Raw genomic sequence first — 22,860 nt, 5'->3', positions numbered from 1 at the left:
TTGTGTTTGATATATAATATTGTAATAACTTTGGGTATACATGTGAGATACATTTTAGATTACTGATCCATGCATTATGCTATTAATAAAATTAAAATATGAAATCTGCTTGATTAATATTATGATTAAGTACTCAAGCTGTACATGCAACTGTGAAAAACATCACACTTAAATACAAAAACTAGTATATATTTTATATGATTTTTTTTAGCAGCAACAATAGCCCATTATATGTGTATTCTCCATAAACAAATGTGCTGGATTCTGGCCACATTTATTCATTAACCTACAATCAATATTGTTTTTCTCTGTTGCTAACTAAACAAACCCAGTGAAGACCATGCAGGTGGTATATGATAAAATAGCATGGAATCGGCCAAACAGAGCTCAGAGACCTGGGCCTTTATTATAGTCTTGTTATGTCAGCCTGTCAAACCTTTGTTTCTAAGCAATAAGATAAGAAGAAAAGTTTGCAGGGAAATCAATTGAACTTTTCTTACAGAGAATATTGGCTTCTGTCAGTTAAAAGAAGTGACAGGAAGGTTTGATTAGAAATGTTGAATTTACTGAATCAACTTTGTGAGTTGTTGGGTTAAATGCCTTGTAGGTTAAATGAGACTTTTGGTGCAATTTCTGTTTGTCTTATCTATTGACTTTTTCAAAGTGTTAATATTCTAAAACTAATTTAAATGTACCTTTTTTCAAAAAGTGGATAAATCTTTTATATAAGCAGCATTACATATTTAAAGAATGGCTAACTAGCAAGCACATAAGTTGAAATAATTTTTTCCCCTCAGAATTTCATTTCTTTGTAATAGGTAGTGTAAAAGAAGTGATTTCAAGAGACTGTTTTAATAAATTATTAGAATTCCTATATCAATAATGAATGCTATTTTAATTACCTGTAGTTAATATTAATATAATTGTTATAAGCTTTTTAAACCTTTTTATTTTCCCTTTTCTTGATTTTCTGAAACATTTTCAGAGAGAATTTTTGCAAATTGACATTTTAAAAAAATATTGCAGGTAACTTTACAGTTCTTAATGTAAAGTCCTTCTGATATGAGAACTAGCATGAGATTATATGATGTCAATCAAGTAAGAGAGGTAACATTTTGGTAGAAATCAACAATTTTGACAGATCTTAGGAGACAACATATCAATGCTAAAAATGAGCCTTTCTTAAAAGATAAATTCTGATTGGATTGAATTTAAATTAGATTTTACTGGCTGTTATTTTACATAAAGAAAATTTCAACTAACAATACCCATAAAGTGGTAATTGCTCTCATCTACTTGTAGCAAGGACATAAGCAAAGCAAGACTTGATAGTTATAGTTCATGGACCTATTAACTCTTCCTGTAAGATTTCCTTGTGGTGAATGCAAGTTGCTAATTGGTCACTATATACATGTAATATCAAAAGCCAATAAAGCATCCAAGTATAAAACAGATGTGGCAGACCAGTGATGACAATTAAGTTTGAATTAAATGTAAGTGTAGGGTGTAAATTTTACCACATACATCTGTCTGATTAGCTTTCTCTCTAATCAGCATTTTGCCCTTGCAATAAGTTTGTATTGTGCAACATTAGAAGCTGATATACTTGGCACAAAGGTTGCTTATGACTAGAGGGCATGTCATGACCCTGAATCAAGGTCATTTTGAGGTTAAGGTCAACAGGATTCTGAATTCTGATTACTCTTTTATCCATAACTATGTAAGTGAGAAGCTTGCAGAGTTCATACTTGGAATCAGAGACCCTATCAACTAGTGTCAAGATTAGTGGTTAAAGTTAAACGTATGATGAACCAAAGCATAGAGTTATTGCAAAAGGGTTTAACCGCCCCATTTGTAAATAATATAACTAGGCCTGAGTATCGCAAGCTACCTAACGATACAATACATATGGTCATGCGATACAACATGTATCATGATAAAGCTGTCAACAATTAAATTACCTGATATCTTTACATATTCTTGCTTGCTTACCTCCACAGTTATAGAAAATATAAAAAGAATATCTTGAGACCCTAACCAAAGTTATTTATAGGTGAACTTATAGTCTTAGCATTGCATTTTTTTCATTGCTACCTTGTTTTCAATCATTTTGTAACATTAAAATTTTTCAGTTTGCATGTAGAATTTTCAAATAAGACAATGAAAATTATATCATACTGTATCACGATACTATATGCATATCCTGAGACCTTGCAATCAATACCATCGATGTATTGCTGTATTGTTATAATAACTTTGTACTGTTCAGTTGCTCTTGAAACAGAGGATGGGTCATGACCATCTGATCAAGGTCACAATTCAGAAGAAAATTTTTTATCCTTGTCAATTTCCAATATAAAGCAAACTATAGAAGCTTGACTCAAGGGTTTGCTTATGACCAGAGACTACATCAATAACATGCATTTTTAGGAGATGTAACACTGAAGTGTTTACAATATGCATGTTTTGAGTGTGCAGGGGGTATTTCACTCATAGTATTATTTGCAAACTTTTTCTTATCACTTGATATATTTCTTGGTATTAATACCACCAGACCAGGAAGTTTACATTATCACAATCTATGAAGATATTTTTGCTCAGTGTGTACAATTAGCAGTGATCTTCATTTCTAAATGTTTTATCTAGGATAGCACATTGTACTTGGAGTACATGCATTATAGAAATAAATAAATCTTAGATAATTAGAACAATTTAAGTAAAATATGATTTTTTATTTGATTGTTTTTAGTGTATCTGTAATTAACAATTGTGTACAGAAATCCCCATCCTTCCCTCTCCAAAATAAGAATGTCGTTCTGTTCTGTGTACTCTTTTGGTATTCGACGTTTTAAATCCAAGTTGTTATAATTACGTCCATTAAAGTGGTTTTAATTTGTGTTTTCAGATTTTTTTTTTTTTTTTTTACAGTGAACGATTCCCTGACAAAAACAATTTGTCCATCTTTATAAGAAATTCATGTGCATTACGGATGTCATTCATTGTGATTTGGTCTTGAAAGCAATTAATTGATTTTTAGATGCTGTTAATTTTTTAAGGCTAGGATTTTTTTGTCTGCTTTAAGCCACTTCCTTCAGGTGTGTAGTCTTTAACACTGCATTGTTCAGGTGAGATCTATATCTTTTTTGCATGACTGACACGCTGTACCTAGCATTGTCCATGTTTGGCAAGATTAAGGCTATTTTCCCTTGTAGTACAGTATACTGCAGGGTTGTAAAATGCTTCCCTGGGCTAACTATGTGGGCGTTTGTTACTAATCATTAGTCTAATGATCATTAGAGTTTGATTACAGGGATACAAATGGACCAGATATTTTTAATTACTCGATCATCTTTGCTGTTTTTGGAAACTGGCTCAAGAAAATATTAAATGAACTGCATAAGTTACTTAAAGATATATGAACTGTTAAATTATGATATACTTTTATGTAAATTATTTGAATTTGATTTGGCGAGAAACATTTGTTAAAAAGAAACACTGTTACCCTCTGAATGATGAAACCATGCCCTTCAGTGCAATAGAACTTAGCAACAGTCAGCATTGCTTGACAACGGGTATATATTCAAAAAAAAAATTGTGACTGCGCGTAATCTATGCATGCACGCTTCACCTTTCTTTGTATATAAAACATTCAGTATAATATGATAAATACTGCATGTAGTTGAGGGTAACATTGAAAATTTTCATTCCAAGAAAACCATTCTCAACTGAGGCGCACAGGAAAACCGAATGTTGTCAACTGAGGTGCAGCCGAAAATTTTCAATTACCCTATTCATATAATAACGCTTTGATCTTACTTTTTTCAGGAGAGTGGTACAGTACATTCTGATAATTGAATATCATTTTTTTATTTGCTATGTATAAATGAATCCTTCACATTTTGAATCTCTGGTAGATTCTTGCATTTATTGTAGTAGAACTGGTCTCTATAGAACTTAAAAGTTCATGTAAAATCTGGAGTGACTGAATTAAAAGTGGATGGAAGGAACTTGGGTCCTTTTCTTTATTCCTAGCTTCCATGCAGTTACCTTTTTTGTTTTAATTGTTCCTGATCAGGAAACTATTGTAGATCACCCAATTTTTACAAAACATTATTTTTATGAGATACTTATTTAGTATTTATAAAGGAGACCAAATTTTTACATATTTTGATTCCTGCTGTATATAATCTCTTTTATAAAACAAATATATGCAGGAGAATAAAATTTTTATAAGCAGACAGCCTCTTGTAATTACATGAAATAAAGTTCTTGCGAATAAAAAGTGATCTATGGTATTAAGGAGAAACATCTTTCAAGGGAAAACCAGTTACAATGGTAATGACTTCAAGAACAAGGACTTTCATATCGGATTTAATTTGACTGGCTATAGATTACCAGAAGACCTGATACTGATAGAGCAATGGCTTAAAGGGCAAAGGGTCCATGGATCAAATCCCCGTTGACTCCGTGAATTTTATATTTCCTAGCTATTAATTAGAAATAAAAGTAAAATGGACAAAATTCTGCATAAATTGTTTCTTTTCAATTTTTGCTTAGACTAATAACTGCAGATATTGATTTTTATTGATTACAGCTATGGCCCTTTCAGAATTTATCCAAAATTGACATAATCTAGATATGATTTATTTAAAGAACCACACAGCTAGGTAAGGAAACATTGTGACATTTAAACTCAAAATGTTTTCTTAGCATAAGTTATTACCAAAATTCAGGCCTGGGTGAATTTTTAAAGGTTACTTGTACAAGTAATACATTCATAATAGGTTATTGTGTTACCAGACCATTGAACACATTAAGACCAATTATTGAATTATAATGCTGCTAGTATATGGCTGTTTAAATTAATTTTTAAACTTGGTGATGTAGTGTAACAGAGATTGGGTTGACTACAAGGTCAGAGCTTGGACAAGTTTCTTCTGGTCTGTATTAAGAGTACACTGAAGTGAAGTTGAAATATGATATCACACAGAGACTATTTAATGTTGTGCATATTTAGGGCTATGAACTATTGTACGATTAAGTTGTGATCCGTTGTGATATATTTAGACAATACATGGCCATTTAAATGTGTTTGGCTGTGTGTATTAAAGAATTTTTGTATTTCATTTGGATGTTTTGGCTGTCTCCTAGTGCAACTATGCAGTCAGGGGACGATCTGGAACTCGTACTGTGAATGTACGGTCCTCAAAGTGATGGTGTTTTGTTTGGGTCAGTATTTGTTGTGTCTTATTGTTGCATTTTAACGATATAATTATCATATTTGAGAAGTTTGCTCATATGTCACCTTTTTTGTTTTCAGTTTTTAAGTTTTTAGGTAAATTACAATAATATTTCTGAAGTAGATCTTTGTAATTTACATGTATTTTATTGTTAAAAAATGTCCAACAATTAAAATACAAATAGAAAAAATATAACCATATACATGTATAAACACTGTATAATACTAACTAATATGAAGCATAGATTTATTTCACTAGTGTTTTATTTGATGATATTATAATAACACTTTTCCTGAATTAGTACAATAATTCAAAATTTGATACTCACTACAATATTTGCGATGTTTGTAATTTTTAGCTATTCAATTAATTATAAGTTTTAAAGTGATTCAGGTAACAATTTAAAAGGTACATTTCATGTTAATTTTCCAGATAAACAAAAACCTAATATTTAAAAACTCTTGTATGAAGTAATTTATTTTATTGGCATAGATTAGTTGGATTGTTAGAACATGAAACACAAATGTCATATAGACTAAAAAAGAAGGGGGGAGTTTGAAAGGGGATGATTTTTAGGATTTTGGGGTGCAATATTTCAGTGTATGTAATTATACAGGTATAATTGAAAAAACCATTGCAGTTTTGATATACCTAGCATTCAATCAACATTTACTATTAAAAACCTGTTTTAAAAAGGAAAGATATTCATTGAGAGAGATCTTGATATTATGTATATGCACAAGAACTTTATTTGTTGTACATTAAATCAAAAAGTGTGTTTAAGTTCCTAGTATCTGATTTCAAAACATTGTGTGTCTCTTCTATAAGATAATATGATATTTAAAATGAAAGCAGGAACATTTTAGTGATTTTATTTATAGATGCTCGGACAGGACTTTATGATATTTATAAAGCTTCAAATTGATTTTTAATTTTTAAAAACAGGTAGATTTGATCTTTAGATTATGGCACAAATTGCTGTAAATGTGGACACATATTTGCAATATTGACAATTGACTAATAATCATCAATGTTTCCATCTGTCAATTTTCTGATTGTCAGAAAAAGAGAAACTCTCAGACTGTCAAAGTTTCCACCTGTGAAATTACTTCTAACCCCTCAATTTATAATCACACTTGCAGACATTTACAGTATTCGAATCAGACTTATTATATGCCCCGCTTGAAAAATGGGGGATATTGTTAGTTATAAAGACACTTACAGGGATAATACAGAAATATATGGGGTCCTTGAAAAAATGCATATTGGGCGAGGCGTAAGGGGTGTCTTTCGATATGTCTGTAACACTTGAGGCTAGCCATCCTTTATCTGCAACTCCGCTGAATGCAATTGAATGAAACTTTCACAAAATCTTTATTACATTGTGGCATTGTGCATCTCCTGATTTTATGCTTTGATTGAACACATTTTTGGGATTTCCCGTAGCATTGCTGTTTCTCATTAAATGTTATTCAGTGGTATAGGAAGATAATCTTCCTATACCACTGAATAACATTTAATGAGACTTTTACAGAATCTTTAATACATCATGTACATAGTACATGTACCATTGAGCACCTCCTATTTTTATGTTTCAATCAGAGAGATATTTGGGGTTTGCCAGAGGAAAACATGGACACTTTTCACTTTTTCTATAATATTGTGGGTATACTCATCTTTTACCCGCAACTCCTCCTATACCACTATAAATAAAATTTTATGAAACTTTCACCAAATCTTTATTACATAATGGCATTATACATCTTGTTTTAAATTTCAGTTGGACACATATTTGGGGTTACCCATAGCAAAACATGGACACTTCTATTCTTTCTATAATATTGGTGGTAACCATCTCTTATCCACAACTCCTATATCACTGAGTAAAATTTAATGAAACTTTCACAGAATCTTTATTTCATACTGTGCCATGTTCTGATCAGACAGATATTTGGGGTTTGCCATGGACTTTGCCATTAGACTCGCATTGGAGAGGGGGTATCATTTTGTAAGCCTGCATGGTGCTCACAGTACCTCTAGTTTTGTTTATGACAAAATTACACCGTATTAGTCTTGGATCTGGACCAGATGAGCAATGTTTTTTTAATTCATGAAAATCTCAAAACCCTCCAGATTTCTGTAGTTTACATGCCGTTTCCAGACCTTCAGTTCGCTAGCACAGGTTGGCATATTACTGCCTTAGCTATTATATTGATACTAAATCTGACTATCTCTTTGATGTCTAAATGCAGAGAACTTCAAATTTCCAATTAACTAAAAAAAAAAGTAAAGTCTCCTTTGAAGTTCTATATCATATATCTTTGCATGATGAGATGGTGTTTTTCTTTGAAATTTGTCGTTATGGTAATGAGTGTGTTTAAATTAAAAAAGAGTCAAAGTGAGAGGATCAGGGTGATGGGAGGAGATTTTGTAGATAATGAGGTATTGTTGTGGCTCAAGGGTAGGGTATTACAAGGAGACTTAATGCACATAGTATTAATAAATCAATGACTTACGGGGGGGGGGGGGGGGGGGGGGGGGGGGGGGTCAAGATATAAGAAGAAATTTTTTTCTACCACACAAAAGGAAAAAATAAAGTAGCATTGGGATTGTTTGTATGTGCATGCATGACTGTTTGATTTCAAATACTAAATGAAATTTACATGAACTATAGGAGAAAAACAGTACTATTGAGATATGTGTGTGCATGCAGTAGATTTCATGTGGTACCGTAGCGTAAATCAACTTTACTTATCTTTAGGGAAAAAAAGACCCTTCATCTGAAAGATTCGAAAATCATAGATTTACAGGATATATGATGTATATTGATTGTCATTGTTTTCTTTCAGGTGTTTGGATGAAGAAGTGTTAATTTTTCAACACTACACATCAAACTGAGTTGATAATTGGATCTTTTGCAGTTGTGATAATTGAGTCGCTCACTACGTAAAGCAGTAAGTCATCAATGTAAAGGATCAGTTTTACAAAAATGTCTGGGAGCTTAATAAATAACTTGGATTCTGTGTCGAGGGTATAGAATTATGAAAGACATCAGTGAGATGCCCAATGGTGATGGAGGATTTGTACAAGACGGAAGAGAAGAAGAGGAGAGAGCCAAAGAACGTAGACTAACACCGTACGAAAGGTTGTCAAACGATTTATCCAACGACCAAAAATGTCTGAAGGAAATCACTCTCGGAAAGAGGATTGGATTTTATCGGATTCGAGGAGAACTCGGAAGTGGAAATTTTTCTCAAGTCAAAATGGGCATTCATGCACTAACAAAAGGTAGTCTTTACTTCTTCTTCAATGATGGTTAATTGGTCTGTTTTATTGATTATACTGCTTGTGTCGTGCAGTGTATTACGATGGGCAAGAGGTATGTACCTAGGTCAGGTATGACTTATTGTCCATTCAGTAGAATTACTGAATACTGATGATGATTTTTATTAACTCAGTAAATGTACTCGTGGTCACTGGTGTGATAAATTCTTTATTCTATCATGCAAAAGTTAACACTAATGAATATGGCCGGAAGGTCGTGTGTGAAAATTGGATCCTTGCTAATACATTAAATACATATAAAGATCAGATTTTTAATCAGTATTGAATTAACCATAATGATGATTATTGGTCATCATATTGAGATCTAATTACTTATTAGAATTATTTAAGCTATTGGATGTTTTTTGGGGGGTGGGGTGGGGTTGGTTTTGGGGAGGGGATAATTTCCCCTCAGTATACTTAAGGGGTACCACTGGCAGTTGATAAAGCAAACCCCTACCTCATACATCGATATATTTATAAAGACTTTAATAGTTGATCTGTTCGTATAGGTATCTATTAATTTGTATGGAACTATTTCACTTATTCAAAATGATGGATAGGGAAGACATTGATGCCAAATTTTAGTTGCACTCATTGCTGCATTTGTAATTCCAACATGATGAAAATGATAATTGATATAAACAAACTGTGTAAATATGAGTTAGTGAGTACTAGATTGCATTGAAATATAATCTATGATAAAAAAATTTAATTATACATGCAGAATTTAATTATACATGCAGAATTAAAAAATAGACAACCCCATCATATATTTGATTCCTTGCAGTTGATTTAATTTACTAGTGAAGTACTTTAATTAGCCAATCAGTGAAATTCATTGGACTGGTGCTATTTTTCGACCAGAACTTAAATTATACATATGCATGTCAAATGTACACTATCATATGTCGAAAAATAAAATTAATACCGGGTACTTTTAAATTTTAACATTAAAATTAAAGTTGCTTAATTGTTCAAACCTGTTGATTAATTTCTTTTTCCTTTGCGTCATTTGTATTTAATTTACAGATATATGTATGACACAATTTGTTTTTTGATTTCAATAGAGAGATGGATAACAGGGGCAAAAAGAAAATGTACTAACAAAAAATTTGATGTTTTGATCTAGATTATGGAATTTATTTCACTCATGAGACAGGATTGTTTTAATAAGGCCAAAAAAAAAATAATAGTCTTGTTTCCTGCAACCTGACCAACCCTATTTTTTTGCGCCCGACCCTAGAGTTTTTTTTTTGTTTTGGAAGAAAAAAAAATTTGAGGAATTTCTAGAATTTCATCATTCTGTCACTGTAATCGGTTTCCATGTTAACACAAAACAAGCATTTCATGAAATTTGATATTGTATTAGTTCATTTCCAAAAAATGCCGTCGAAAAAAATTAAAATAAAATAATTTTCCTACCTACCCTATTTTTCAGGCTGGTAGAAGGAAACAAGACTTCTTTTTTTTTGGCCTAACTTTATTTGTGCTTGGTACTCGTAAAAATTTTTTTTTTTTTAAATTCTATCTTACAAGTGAAATATTTTTTTTTATCAAACTACAAGACATGGAATATCCTCATTATAAATATATAGGCAACACCCAACTCTACATCCACCCAGTGATTTTTGATGGTCGTTAAAATTCCAATGTCTTAATACAATATGATCTGAAGTTTTGTGTTTTGTTGTCTAACCTGTATATAAATGTACAAAATGTTACAGTAACTCAGGTCTTCTAATGCCAAGACTGCAGAGATCAGTTACTAGTATAAATTTCTAAAATTATAATGAATACCTAGCTTTTCTTAACTACCTTCCTGGATCTTTCCAGCAAGCAACTTTGGATATGTTTTCCAAGCTTGCCAGAAAGGCCAAAAAAAAGCAATTGCTACAAAACAGTACCACACTGGAATATTTTAAACTAGGTGCTCATTGGATCTACTGATCTTTTATTTTTCGCCTCAAAATTGAAATTACAGTATTAAACCACAGAATGCTTTTAAAAAGCACAGTTATAATGAGTTAAGCCATTGCCAATGTGAATCCCACTCTAGATTCATCACCATTCTGAATTGAGATCCAATACCCAAGACACCGCCCCAGCTGCACGATGAATGTGCCTTCCTATTAATAATAATTAATTGATTCAGCAAATTAAACCAATGGTTCAGATATATCTACTTCTGTGTTTTATGATGGCTACAATGCTAGCTCACCTATCTTTCTAAGAGATAACCTTGTAAGTATACCTTAGTACTTGTCCTTTATTTGCTGGCAACAAGGTTTTTTCCCAAAATCAGCCAAAAAAAAAAGACATGGATTCATAATGAACTGTTTTAATTAAAGATGAAAATAATTTTTTTAACCATGATGAGTTTTCTAACCAGTAAAGATGAAAAAATCATCATAAAAAGGTATGTTTCACAAGCCTTCCTCATTAAAAATACTGCTCTGTAATATCATTAGTTGTCAGCAGAATCCAGAAGGAAACCTATGTAAATTAAAATATTCTTTTTTACATAAGATTTTTGTTTAAGGATGACACTAAAACTACCCGACCCTAGGAACCAAGGAAAGGGGGAAGGGGGGGGGGGGGTTATCCCAATCAATAATTTTGTCAATATTGCAAGCATTACAAATTAATATTATTAAAGAAAACAAAACTTAAATTTTTGGTTGTGTTCCCTTAGTAACAGACTTTTTATTATTAGTATTGTGGGGATTTCTAGGAAGTCACATAGTAGGTGAAATTGGATTATATATATATATGTAACAAATGGATTATAAACAGTTTTTCTTGAAACATGGAAAAAGGGATGTATTCAGTATCTAAACCCTTACAGATAGGAAGGAGTGATATGACAAGTATTTCCAACTGTTTTTATACTGCACTTATCTCAGGTTAACCAACATGTTTTGTGTCCAGCTAAGATGAGGTTCTAATGGCCTCATAGTGCTGATGAAGAAATATGTGCTAATCAGACAAAATGATTGTTTATTCATGGTTTTGCCAGAGTTATCACAATGTTTTGACCCATTCATTTATTCCAGTACATTCATATGTAGCTATCAATTACTTCATTGTACTTATTTAGGGAAGAAGTAATGGTAGTGTATGAATTAATAATCCCTAACCTGTCTACATATAGTATGTACTGAGAGAGCAAAACTTCAGAGCTCTTAATTACCATGATATACTATTTATACCACATACAAATGGCCATTGTTCAATACCCTATGACATAAAAAGAATACACACTTGATATATTAGTTTCAAATTTGTGGAAAATTTATATATCAGATTATTCTCATGAATGTCTGATCAGAAGTTGTGAAGGCAAGAAATTCAAGCTAGGATGAATTTCATTGATTTAATACTGCATCTCAGAAAAAATTGTGTCCCTATGATATAACTTTTTTTTAAAGAAGGTAATGAAATGCAACCTTTCTAACTTACAAGTTGAACTGCAATTTATTGTGATTCATTAAACAGTTTTAGTCATTTTAAAATGAGCATTTTTTATAATTTGTACCTATTTGTTTTAAATTATGTTATCTAGTGTATGATCTATCAATATTGTACTTATTTTTCTATATTTATTTATTATTTTTAAATCCCCCCCCCCCCAATAGGAAGGGAAGAGCATTCATGTCATGAGTATAAATTTACATTCAAAGCTATGAACCATTTATAAAATTTTGCAATCAAGAATTGACTCATTCCAACCAATTAGTTGGTGATATCAATAGTACTAGTATTGCCTCCCTCCTTATTTGTTTCATGAATCACTCTTGCTTCTGAATTACTACAACAGATTCGTTGCCATGATGCTTGTACAGTAGTCAACAGATTTGTTGCCATGATATTTGTATTCAAATGATTTGTTGCCATGATATTTGTAGTCAAGTTATTTGTTGCCATGATGCTTGTACAGTACTCAACAGATTTGTTGCCATGATATATGTATTCAAATGATTTGTTGCCATGATATTTGTAGTCAAGTGATTTGTTGCCATGATGCTTGTACAGTAGTTGTTGCCATATGATAGCTGAGGTTAAATGATTTGTTGCCATGATGCTTGTAGTCAACAGATTTGTTGCCATGATACCTGAGGCGTGTTCAACAGCGCTCACGAACATTTCTGTTGGAGGTATAAGGAATCTGGGCAAGCGCTCGTGAATGTTTGCTCTGTTGAACAGGCCTCTGAAGTTAAATGATTTGTTGCCATGATACTTGTAGTCAATAGATTTGTTGCCATGATACCTGAAGTTAAATGATTTGTTGCCATGATACTTGTAGTCAACAGATTTGTTGCCATGATACTTGTAGTCAATAGATTTGTTGCCATGATACCTGAAGTTAAATGATTTGTTGCCATGATACTTGTAGTCAACAGATTTGTTGCCATGATACTTGTAGTCAATAGATTTGTTGCCATGATACTTGTAGTCAACAGATTTATTTTGCCATAATACTTGAAGTCAATTGATTTGTTGTGAGTGGTCAACAGATTTATGTTGCTTTGATACTTGTTGTCAACTGATTTGTTGCCATGGTACTTGTTGTCAAAGTTCTGATTTTTTTGTTGTTGCAGTCATCTGATTTGTTGCAAGGAATTACTTGTTCTCCTGAAGTTTGCACCATTAGCCATCTGATTTATAGCTGTTATTTTTGAAGTTGACTGATTTTGTTGTACATGTATATACATATAGTAATCGGACAAACCTTGATACTTCTCCTCTGTTACTGAATTACTGATAAGCTACATTTAGATCATAAGTCATAAGTTTTACCAATAATAGAAAAACATGAAGTAATTTGTGATCTTTGCAGTAGGTTAAGCTGGGTTGCAGGAGAGTATTTATAGCAAATAACACAATGTTTCACATTTACTTTGAATGTCATTTGGAATTGAATACCTCCAGTGTATTTTGCTAATATCATAAAGTGGAAGCTACTTACTAGTAATTTGTCATTGATGGACCAACAAGAAGGGATTATGATTATGTGGGAGGGGTTTCCATGAGTCATCTAGAAAACCAAGTGATTTCTTCAATGTTCACAGTCTGCTTTTAGGACACAATGCACTTCGTCAATTAATATCATGTAGTAATTGTTTGGTTAGGAATCCAGAGAACTGAAAGACTTGCCTATTGTCTTTTGTCCAGATTATCTCTGTAAACATCTTTGCATCTTTGTCCAGTGTGCTGTATTTATATATCTTACCCTTAGCTCCCAAACCTTAGGGTCATTATTAAGTTAACCCTAATACCTCATGTCTTAGCCATGGATACAGCCTCTGGATCAGCACTATAAAATGTTGAATAATATTTTTGGTACATGTATTATGTAATGTGTATTGAAACTTGTTTTTCATCTGTATTTTTTCAGAAAAAGTTGCAATAAAGATCCTAGATAAAACAAAGCTGGACCAAAAGACTCAGCGACTCTTGTCAAGAGAAATCTCCAGTATGGAGCGACTCCACCACCCCAACATTATCCGCTTGTATGAAGTGGTAGAGACCCTGGCTAAACTCCATATAGTGATGGAGTATGCTGGGGGTGGAGAACTCTTCACGAAGATTTCCAATGAGGGTAAATTTCCTGAGTCAGAAGCCAAACACATATTTGCTCAAACGATAGCAGGTGTTCAGCATATGGTATGTTCACTCAAAACTCTTAAAACTCTTTTTTACAATGTAGGTTTAACAATGTATTGTTATTATACCCCCTGCTTGAAAATCTGAGTGGGGGTTGTGGGGGGGTTGTATATAATGATGGGGGTGTCCGTCCTTCCATATGTCTTTTCGTACATCCTTTACACTTGGGGTACCCACCTCTTATCCACAACACCCCCTATACCATTGATTAAAATTTAATGAGACTTTCACAGAATCTTTATTACATAGTGCCATTGTGCACCTTCTATTTTATTTTTCTATTGGGCAGATATTTGAGTTTCCCATATCAAAACCTGGAATTGCCATTCTTTCTATATATTTGGGGTACCCATCTCTTATCTGCAGTGCCTCCTATACCACTGAATAAAATTTGATGAGACTTTCACAGAATTTTTATTACATAGTGCCATTGTTCACCTCTTATTTTATGGTCTGCTTGGACAAATATTTAGGTTTTCCATTGCAAAACATGGACTTTGCTGTATTATACTCATATGGGAGAGGGTTATCATTTTGTGAGCTCAGTGCTCACAGTACCTCAAGCTTAAATTGGAATTATGTATGTTAATTCTTGGAATTTAAAGATTTTTAATGAAAAAGAAATGAATTCAAACTGATATTATTAATGATATGTGAAAATCATTACTTACCCAACAATTACTAGAAAAATTCTTGTTAGTTGGCTGAGTTAGTTAGGACTAACACAAAATGAAATGAAAATTCTTCTTAATTGTCTAAGTTTGTCTGACTAAGGGCTTTTCAGCTCACCTAAGCTGAAAGCTCAAGTGAGCTTTTCTGATCACCCATTGTTCGTCGTCCATCCGTCTAGCTGTCCGTCCGTCCGTAAACTTTCACATTTTCAACTTCTTCTCAAGAACCACTGGGCCAATTTTAACCAAACTTGGTACAAAGCATCATTGGTTTAAGGGGAGTTTAAATTTTTAAAATGAAAGGCCAAGCCCCCTTCAAAGGGGAGATAATCAAGAATAGACAAAAATTGGGTGGGGTCATTAAAAATCTTCTTCTCAAGAACCACTGGGCCAGAAAAGCTGAAACTTATGTGGAAGCATCCTAAGGTAGTGTAGATTCTAAATTGTTCAAGTCATGACCCCTGGGGGTAGGGCGGGGCCACAATAGGGATTAAAAGTTTTACATTGAAATATGTAGAAAAAATCTTTAAAAATCTTCTTCTCAAGAACCACAGGGCCAGAAAAGCTGAAAATATGTAGAAACATCCTGGAGTAGTGTAGATTCTAAATTGTTCAAATCATAACCCCGGAAGGTAGGGCAGGGCCGCAATAGGGAATCCAAGTTTTACATTGAAATGTATAGGAAAAAATCTTTAAAAATCTTCCTCTCAAGAACCACTGGGCCAGAAAAGCTGAAACTTATGTGGAAACATCCTAAGGTAGTGTAGATTCTAAATTGTTCAAATCATGACCCCTGGGGTAGGGCAGGGCCACAATAGGGAATCCAATTTTTATGTTGAAATATGTAGACCACTGGACCAGAAAGGCTGAAACTTATGTGGAAGCATCCTGGGTAGTGTAGATTCTAAATTGTTCAAATCATGACCCCCAGGGGAAGGGTGGGGCCACAATAAGTACTATGGGGGGGGGGGATCAGGTGAAAAACAGCAAGGCCAAAGTTACTCAGGTGAGCATTGTGGCCCATGGGCCTCTTGTTCTTGAAAACCCTAAATTCCAAGAATTAAAGTTATTCCAAATTTAATGATACACTGTAGTTGTATATAGTGTAAAATAAATAAAATCTTATTTATTACCATACTGTTTCCTGGAGGATTTTTCAATAACAATTCAATTGAAATTCCATGACTGCTTGATTATGTTTAATTCAGCGGATTTTAGGATTGGTGAGAAAAAAAAGGATAAAATTACATGCCTACACACAGTGATATGTCCATGACATTTTCTTATCCTGCTAATGGCATTGATATTATTTTTGTCTCAGCATTGGTCCATGTGGGGGGTTTCTTAAACTTCGGTAAATTACTACACAGATGTTAAGGGCAAAGATCTTTGAATAATTTAATTTTGTTTGTATTCTAGCCTCTGATTGGTTAATATCCAAAAAGGAACACAAATTATTTCTGTATAACCTGGTTTGGTTTGGGGACAGACACCCATGACAACCAGCTGAATCATCTGTATCCATACAATCCTCTCATTTCCAGTCCTTGGGATTCATGGAAAATTCCAGATTTAATAAATGTACCTTTAACTTCAAACATTCGATCTTACCACATGTAAACAAACGACAAGGCTGCTAGGCCTATGCATCAGTTTTTACCTCCCCTCGCTTCCCATCACTTCCGTTACTTCCGTTACTACGGTTGTATTATTGAGTGGCAAATTTGAACTAATAAAAAGCAACGAAATTTTACATCCATAGTTATTTAATGATTTTAAAATTAAATTATAAGGAATGACTCTAATTCTTGGCCAAATTATTCAAGTATAACCTGGTTTGGGTCAGTTTACGCTGTTTTATAATCCGCTTCGCGGATTATAAGGGTAAACTGACCCAAACCAGGTTATACTCGAATAATTTGGCCAAGAATTAGAGTCATTCCTAAAACAACTTGTATTTATACTGTAAAGCTAGTGTTGAAGCTTCAGAAGAGTACTATTTTCATTAATTATCATAGTGTTTGAGTCTTGAATCTACACTTGCAAATATTTAAGGAATCATAATGTCTAATTTGTAGGGTATGCCAGGGCATAAACTACAGTTGGAAACATTGGATAATTTGCATAATGGGCAAAAAATGCTTAGAAGACCCGAGCAATCCATTTTAATTTCCATAGTCCCCACTGACACCAGACACTAGGACAGCCATGAGAGATTGACATGCATGTCAGGCACTTGACCTTTCTCTTGGCAAAATTCAATATATTCAGTTGTAAATATCAAGAAGTTAACACACTTAACTTTCAAAGAGTTATCAGAGAGAAAACAGTTATGTTTTGCCCCTTATACAAATTATCCCAGGTTTCCAACTGTCATTAATTTTAATCACCCAACAAACTAGATAGTGATTCCTTAAATAAATGCCAGTCTTCTCCTTAGACATATTCTCAATAGTTTTGAACCAATATATCCTAAAAACATGCAGATTAATACTCTTCTCATGTTGTCATAAAGTCTATATATGAAAAGTGCCTGGGTAAATTTCAACCAAATTTATTGCTTTATATTATATATATATATATGACAATATGTATTGATGACTTTTAATTGCAAAGCAACTATTGATTGAAAAAATCATGTCAAGGTTAAATAGTGGTGTATTATACATGTACACAGTTTGTTGTGATGTAACAAAATTGCACTTTTCAGATCCTCTTTATATTGTTCAAATACAATAATTACCATACAGTTACCTCCCCCAACCAAATTGAACCATCTCCCTAATGCAACAATGAATATTTAATTTCTTAACGACGAGACTAGCTATAACAATTATGTTGAATAAGAGAATTTATTTTGATCGACAAAACTGTAGCTTTTCTTGAACTTTCTCCTTAGTGACTGCACACATATTTTAGTTGTTCATATACAACAGTATATTGATCACAGACAGAATACAAATTTTAAAGTATTTTCACGCCTTCAAATTTCATGAGTAAACAAATATTCCTAAACAAATATATTGTTTGTTGGACCCATAGTCCTTATCAATGTCCAAAGTGTTCTCAAATAATATCAATGTTTGAAGTGGGGCTCAAATTGAAATATTGACGTTTAAAAGGTCTGGCCATTCTACAAAATGGATATTTGTTATTCCTCCCCATCTAGCACTATTATATGGTCTGTTACTAAACAAACTCTGGGTAAATGGAACTCATTTAAGTAAATTTAGATTTCATTAATTTTTTAATAATGACCAAACAATAATAATATCTATTTTAGGAATATTGTTTGATGAAAGGTTACAGGAAAAGACTGACTTGTAGATTGCATGTTTTCATGGAAATTTATTTAGTACACCATGGGCATCAGTTATGTCAACAATAAATAAATAAATTAGTCTTGTTTAAGCACCATCAAAGTCTTATTTGGTATCTCCCAATAAGTTAATTAATAAAAAGATTCAATCGTAAACTTCATTTACCCAATTGCATGGTATAGTGTTGTCTGTAATTAATTCTAATATAATCTGATTCTTCTCAAAAACCATTTATAGCCCATTTAAACCAAATTTGCTTTTGGGCATCCTTGAGAGAGGAGGCTTTAATTTTCAAAAGAAGAATTGAGTTCCTTAATTTGCAAGGGGAGATAATTATATAAAGTTGGGTTGATTGAAGAGTCTCTTTTCTCTAAAAGATGATTCAAACATGACCATCATAAAATAAATTTTATACAGATTAAAACATGGTGTAAACCTAGACCTTATTTATTGTTATAAAGAGCAACTACATGTATGTACTTGTTGATATGAATGTATCATTATAAACCGTCCTGAGATTGGTCATGCTTTGTAGAAAGGGAGATGAATGTAATCTTTGCACCTTGAACATTTGTGAATGAAAAAAGACTGATAATTTAACAATTGTACCATCATGAAAACCAGTTTGGTATACACTGTAAATATACACATGTATTAAATGATACAGATTATTCAAGCTGATTCTGATGATGAACTTTACATATTAATTATTGACCAAAGGATCAGACAAAATTGGATTTCATAATAATTAATACATTACAAGGGATTATGTTGAGGGTGGATCATGTTTAAAAATCCATAATTTAATTACCAGTGTTGCAAATATTACGCATGATGAAGAAATTCAGTATCTCACTTCAAAGACAGCTTATAATTGTCATAAAAACCACACAGCTACAAATCCAATGTAAGACATATAGATTTTCTGATCAAACTTCTCTCTATTAAGAAATGACAACCAATCCTTAGAAACTGATTCAGTTTTAAGAAGTCTATATCATGCGAAGGCAAGTTACCTAGATCCTTGATTTTGTTTCACATGAAGAGCACAATCACCAAGGAAATGGCAGCCCATCTCAAGAAAATGCATGTACAAATAGCAGTATACATGTATAAAACATTAAACTTAAACTGAATGGACATTCATTTACAAATAGCAGTATATAAAACATTAAATTGAATGAGTTCAGAACTATAAGCATTAACCTTGTAACAATTCCATTTTATTGGCTTTATATGTAGAGGAGTCTATTAAAATTTCTTTAAGAGTTCCAAATATTCTTCGGGGATTAAATTAAGTTCATTTCACAGAAAACATTTATCAATGAAATTAAATTCCTGATGATATTTTGATATGGTTATATCAATTTTGTAAGGGGATTTTTGAAACAACTGAATTAAATCCCCAGAAAAATATATTGATCACAAATCATCAAAATTTTATACCCACAAAAATTTCTACCTCTACAACAGTACATAAACAGCAAAATTTAGATATGAATTGATCATTTTTTAATCTTTTTTCCAGCATAAGCACCACATCATACATCGTGATCTCAAGGCAGAAAATGTGTTCTATGCTGGTTCTCGGATGGTGAAGATTGGTGACTTTGGATTCAGCACCCACTGTCGGCCAGACCATACTTTGAACACTTTTTGTGGTTCACCCCCTTACGCGGCCCCTGAACTCTTCAAAGATGAGAGTTATTTTGGCACATATGTAGATATATGGGCTTTAGGAATTATGTTATATTTCATGGTAACAGGAGTAATGCCATTCAGGGCAGATACTGTAGCAAGACTGAAAAAATGCATTCTGGAAGGACAGTACACAATTCCATCTTATGTATCAGATAGCGGACAGTTTCTTATTAGAAGTATTCTTAAACCTGTGCCTCAAGACAGATTCACACTAGCAGAAATTCAAAAAAGTGAATGGTTAGAGGGCCAGGAATTTCCAGTGGAGTTAGAACCATATAATGTTAATCCATCTCAAGATACGTCTAGTCTTTCAAGAGAGGAGAAAGATGCCCGCAGAATTTTGCAAGATTTAGGAATCACAAATGAACATATCCAGTCAGGTCATCGGGACTCTCGAAGCAGCATTACAGGTACATACAGGATAGTTCTACATCGTGTGCAGAAAAAGAAATCCGGTTTGAGTGATTCAGAGAGTGATCTACACGGGTCGGAAAAACCGACCAGTAATGACAAAGCCAAATCTGCTCCCTATATAAAGAAGGAATCCAAAGTGTGCACTATCTTGTGATGTTTCTTATAGGTATAGGAATTACATAAAGTGCTTTGAAACTTTTAAAACTTAGTCTGGACTAAGGATTTAGTTCAAATGGTGCAATTTTTATCTCAATCTTTCACCAGGCGCAGTAATGAAATTGAAGAAGACTGAGAGAGAACTGTAATTGTGATCAGACTGTGTGATTTCTATTTTTTACCAAACTAGGAGCTTTATTTTGAAACAGTTTTACCATTGATTTTTTTTCAAGAAATGTTTTATGGAAAGATTTACATAGGTAGTTTACGAATCTTTGTAAGGAGACACAATTGATTTTTTTTTTAAACCTCTCTCAAGTTCTTAATGTTGGCACAATTAGCATATCTCATTTTCCAGTCCTTACACATTAAGCTTTCACTCAGCGCAATGTTCAAATAATTTTCTTTTTTATTAGCAAAGATAAAAGAACATTACATGTAGTTCCATGTATTTTTCTGTAAAATGAAGAAAAAGAGATATCTGTACATGTATTATCTTAAATGTAAGCCAAATCTGTTTACTATGTACATGTGTTTACCTTGAATTCTAGAAATTGATTTTTCTTTTCTAGTGTATATTTGAATTTCTCCCTCAAACCCTGACCAGAATCTGTTGTGTACATGTATTATTCATACCAAAAATGGAATGTAGCCCAAAATTCATAGATTGATTGGTGTTAAAACAATGGTGTAAGACCTTGTTGGCTCAATGCTAGGCGAGTTTTGTATCTGTCTCCTTTGTTACTTGCAGCATCATGTTTAAATACCTGTCTTTGTTTTCTGATGAAAAAAACAAACAAACAAAACAAACAAACAATGTTTAAACATGTCAATGTATAAGGCTTCTTTTTTTCTCTGTGGGAATTAATTTTCAAGTTTTTTTAATCTGCAAGTTGAAATTGTTCAACGTATTTGGAATGATCATGTTACTGTGTACAACTTGCTATAGTGTAAGGTCTCTAAGGGCGTAAGCTTTACAGTTAATACAAACAATGTTTGAGTTTTTTGTTAGTAATTTAATCAACTTTATAAATCTTGGTCACGCTTACAACATTTTATAGAAGCAAAGATCGTAAAGACTGATAGGGTAGTTTAATTAAGTTTGTTTTAGATGGAATCATACTATTTCATACACCCTACATGATACCATATTATTATGGGGTTATTTATTTTTTGCAATATACATATTGCAGGTGAAACAATTATTTACACAATCTTAAATCATTAAAAAATTATTGGACTATATTTCTGTTCCAGTGTGAATTCATGATCTAAAAATATATACCTCTCTCTGTTGCAAAGTTAGTCATGTTGCCTCGTTAATAATCATGCAAGTTATTGCATATGGCATTGTGTTATATCCATAAATTATGAACAGTACAATGTATAAATGCTTCAAAAAATACTTTCTGAAAAAATAAGACAAATTTATAATTGCTGTTATATAGTAGAAAAATTTTGTTTATCTACTTTTTTTTTTATATAAGTCAATGGTTTTGATGTACTTTATCTTATAACACTTTATATTCAATTTGTTGAATTTCATGTAGAAAATTAGACTTTATATTTATACACAGGTGAAGTTTGCTTTGTATATATATTGATATACAATATCAAAAACATATCATTTAAAAGCTATATTTTATAATAAACAACTGAAGTGTAAAATTACCCCCAGAAAGTTATTTGAGCATGTGATTCTACCATTGTCTAATATAAACTTCCTCTCAATCCATTCCTAAGTAATGGTTCCTCACCTATAAACCGCCCCTCTGTTGACCCGTTGTCTGTATACCCTGTGTACATTACTATTATAATAGCTGTGACTGTGATGTTTGTTACTGTGTCTACACTTCATCATTACTCTTATAGAGAAGTTGTTTCTTTCTATGATGATTATTTTTTGGGAAATAAAATATTTTAAAAAATCAATCTGGATGATTCTTTTTTATGATGATGAACACTGGCTCAGTGTTGAGATTAATGCATTTTGATGCTTTAACAGCTTTTAGTCTTATTGATAGTCTTGGGTACTGTATGGATGCAGAATCAGAATTTTTTTTTTTAATGTTGCTTGTATTAGAATTGGTATTCAGGTCAGTGGAATGTTTCATTATCTGTTCAGTCATATATTTTTGAGTGCAAAAAAAAATTGTAATTGCAAAGAAACATGAGGCCCATGGGTCTCATTGCTCACCTGACACATTTTGGCCTTGATGTTCTTTGTCAGCTTAATATCATGAATATCTTAAATATCATGAAATTTTTTACCATATTTTGGACAAAAACTAGCCCTAAGGGAGCTATGATCTTAGGCATCTTGAATGTTGATATCTCAAATACCATGGATATGTTGAAGTGAGGGGG

General features: G+C 32.6%; 1 protein-coding gene across 1 annotated transcript in view; it reads left to right on the top strand.

Annotated features, from left to right (window-relative positions):
* LOC133200173 (serine/threonine-protein kinase NIM1-like) overlaps nucleotides 1-22,060 on the top strand; it is a 42,549-nt gene extending 20,489 nt beyond the window's left edge. The window contains exons 2-4 of the mRNA XM_061335947.1: nucleotides 8,090-8,528; nucleotides 13,963-14,231; nucleotides 19,751-22,060. Of these exons, the coding sequence (XP_061191931.1) occupies nucleotides 8,282-8,528; nucleotides 13,963-14,231; nucleotides 19,751-20,491 (1,257 nt within the window). The 5' untranslated portion in view covers nucleotides 8,090-8,281 and the 3' untranslated portion in view covers nucleotides 20,492-22,060. The remainder of the gene's footprint in view (nucleotides 1-8,089; nucleotides 8,529-13,962; nucleotides 14,232-19,750) is intronic.
* Nucleotides 22,061-22,860: the final 800 nt, after the last annotated feature.

The sequence above is a fragment of the Saccostrea echinata genome, unplaced genomic scaffold (assembly GCF_033153115.1).
Source record: "Saccostrea echinata isolate AGI-Se365-2 ecotype Australia unplaced genomic scaffold, CSIRO_AGI_Sech_v1 ptg000037l, whole genome shotgun sequence".
NCBI lineage: Eukaryota > Metazoa > Mollusca > Bivalvia > Ostreida > Ostreidae > Saccostrea > Saccostrea echinata.
The sequence above is the reverse complement of the archived record's forward strand: the minus strand, read 5'-3'. Positions and strand labels throughout refer to the sequence as shown.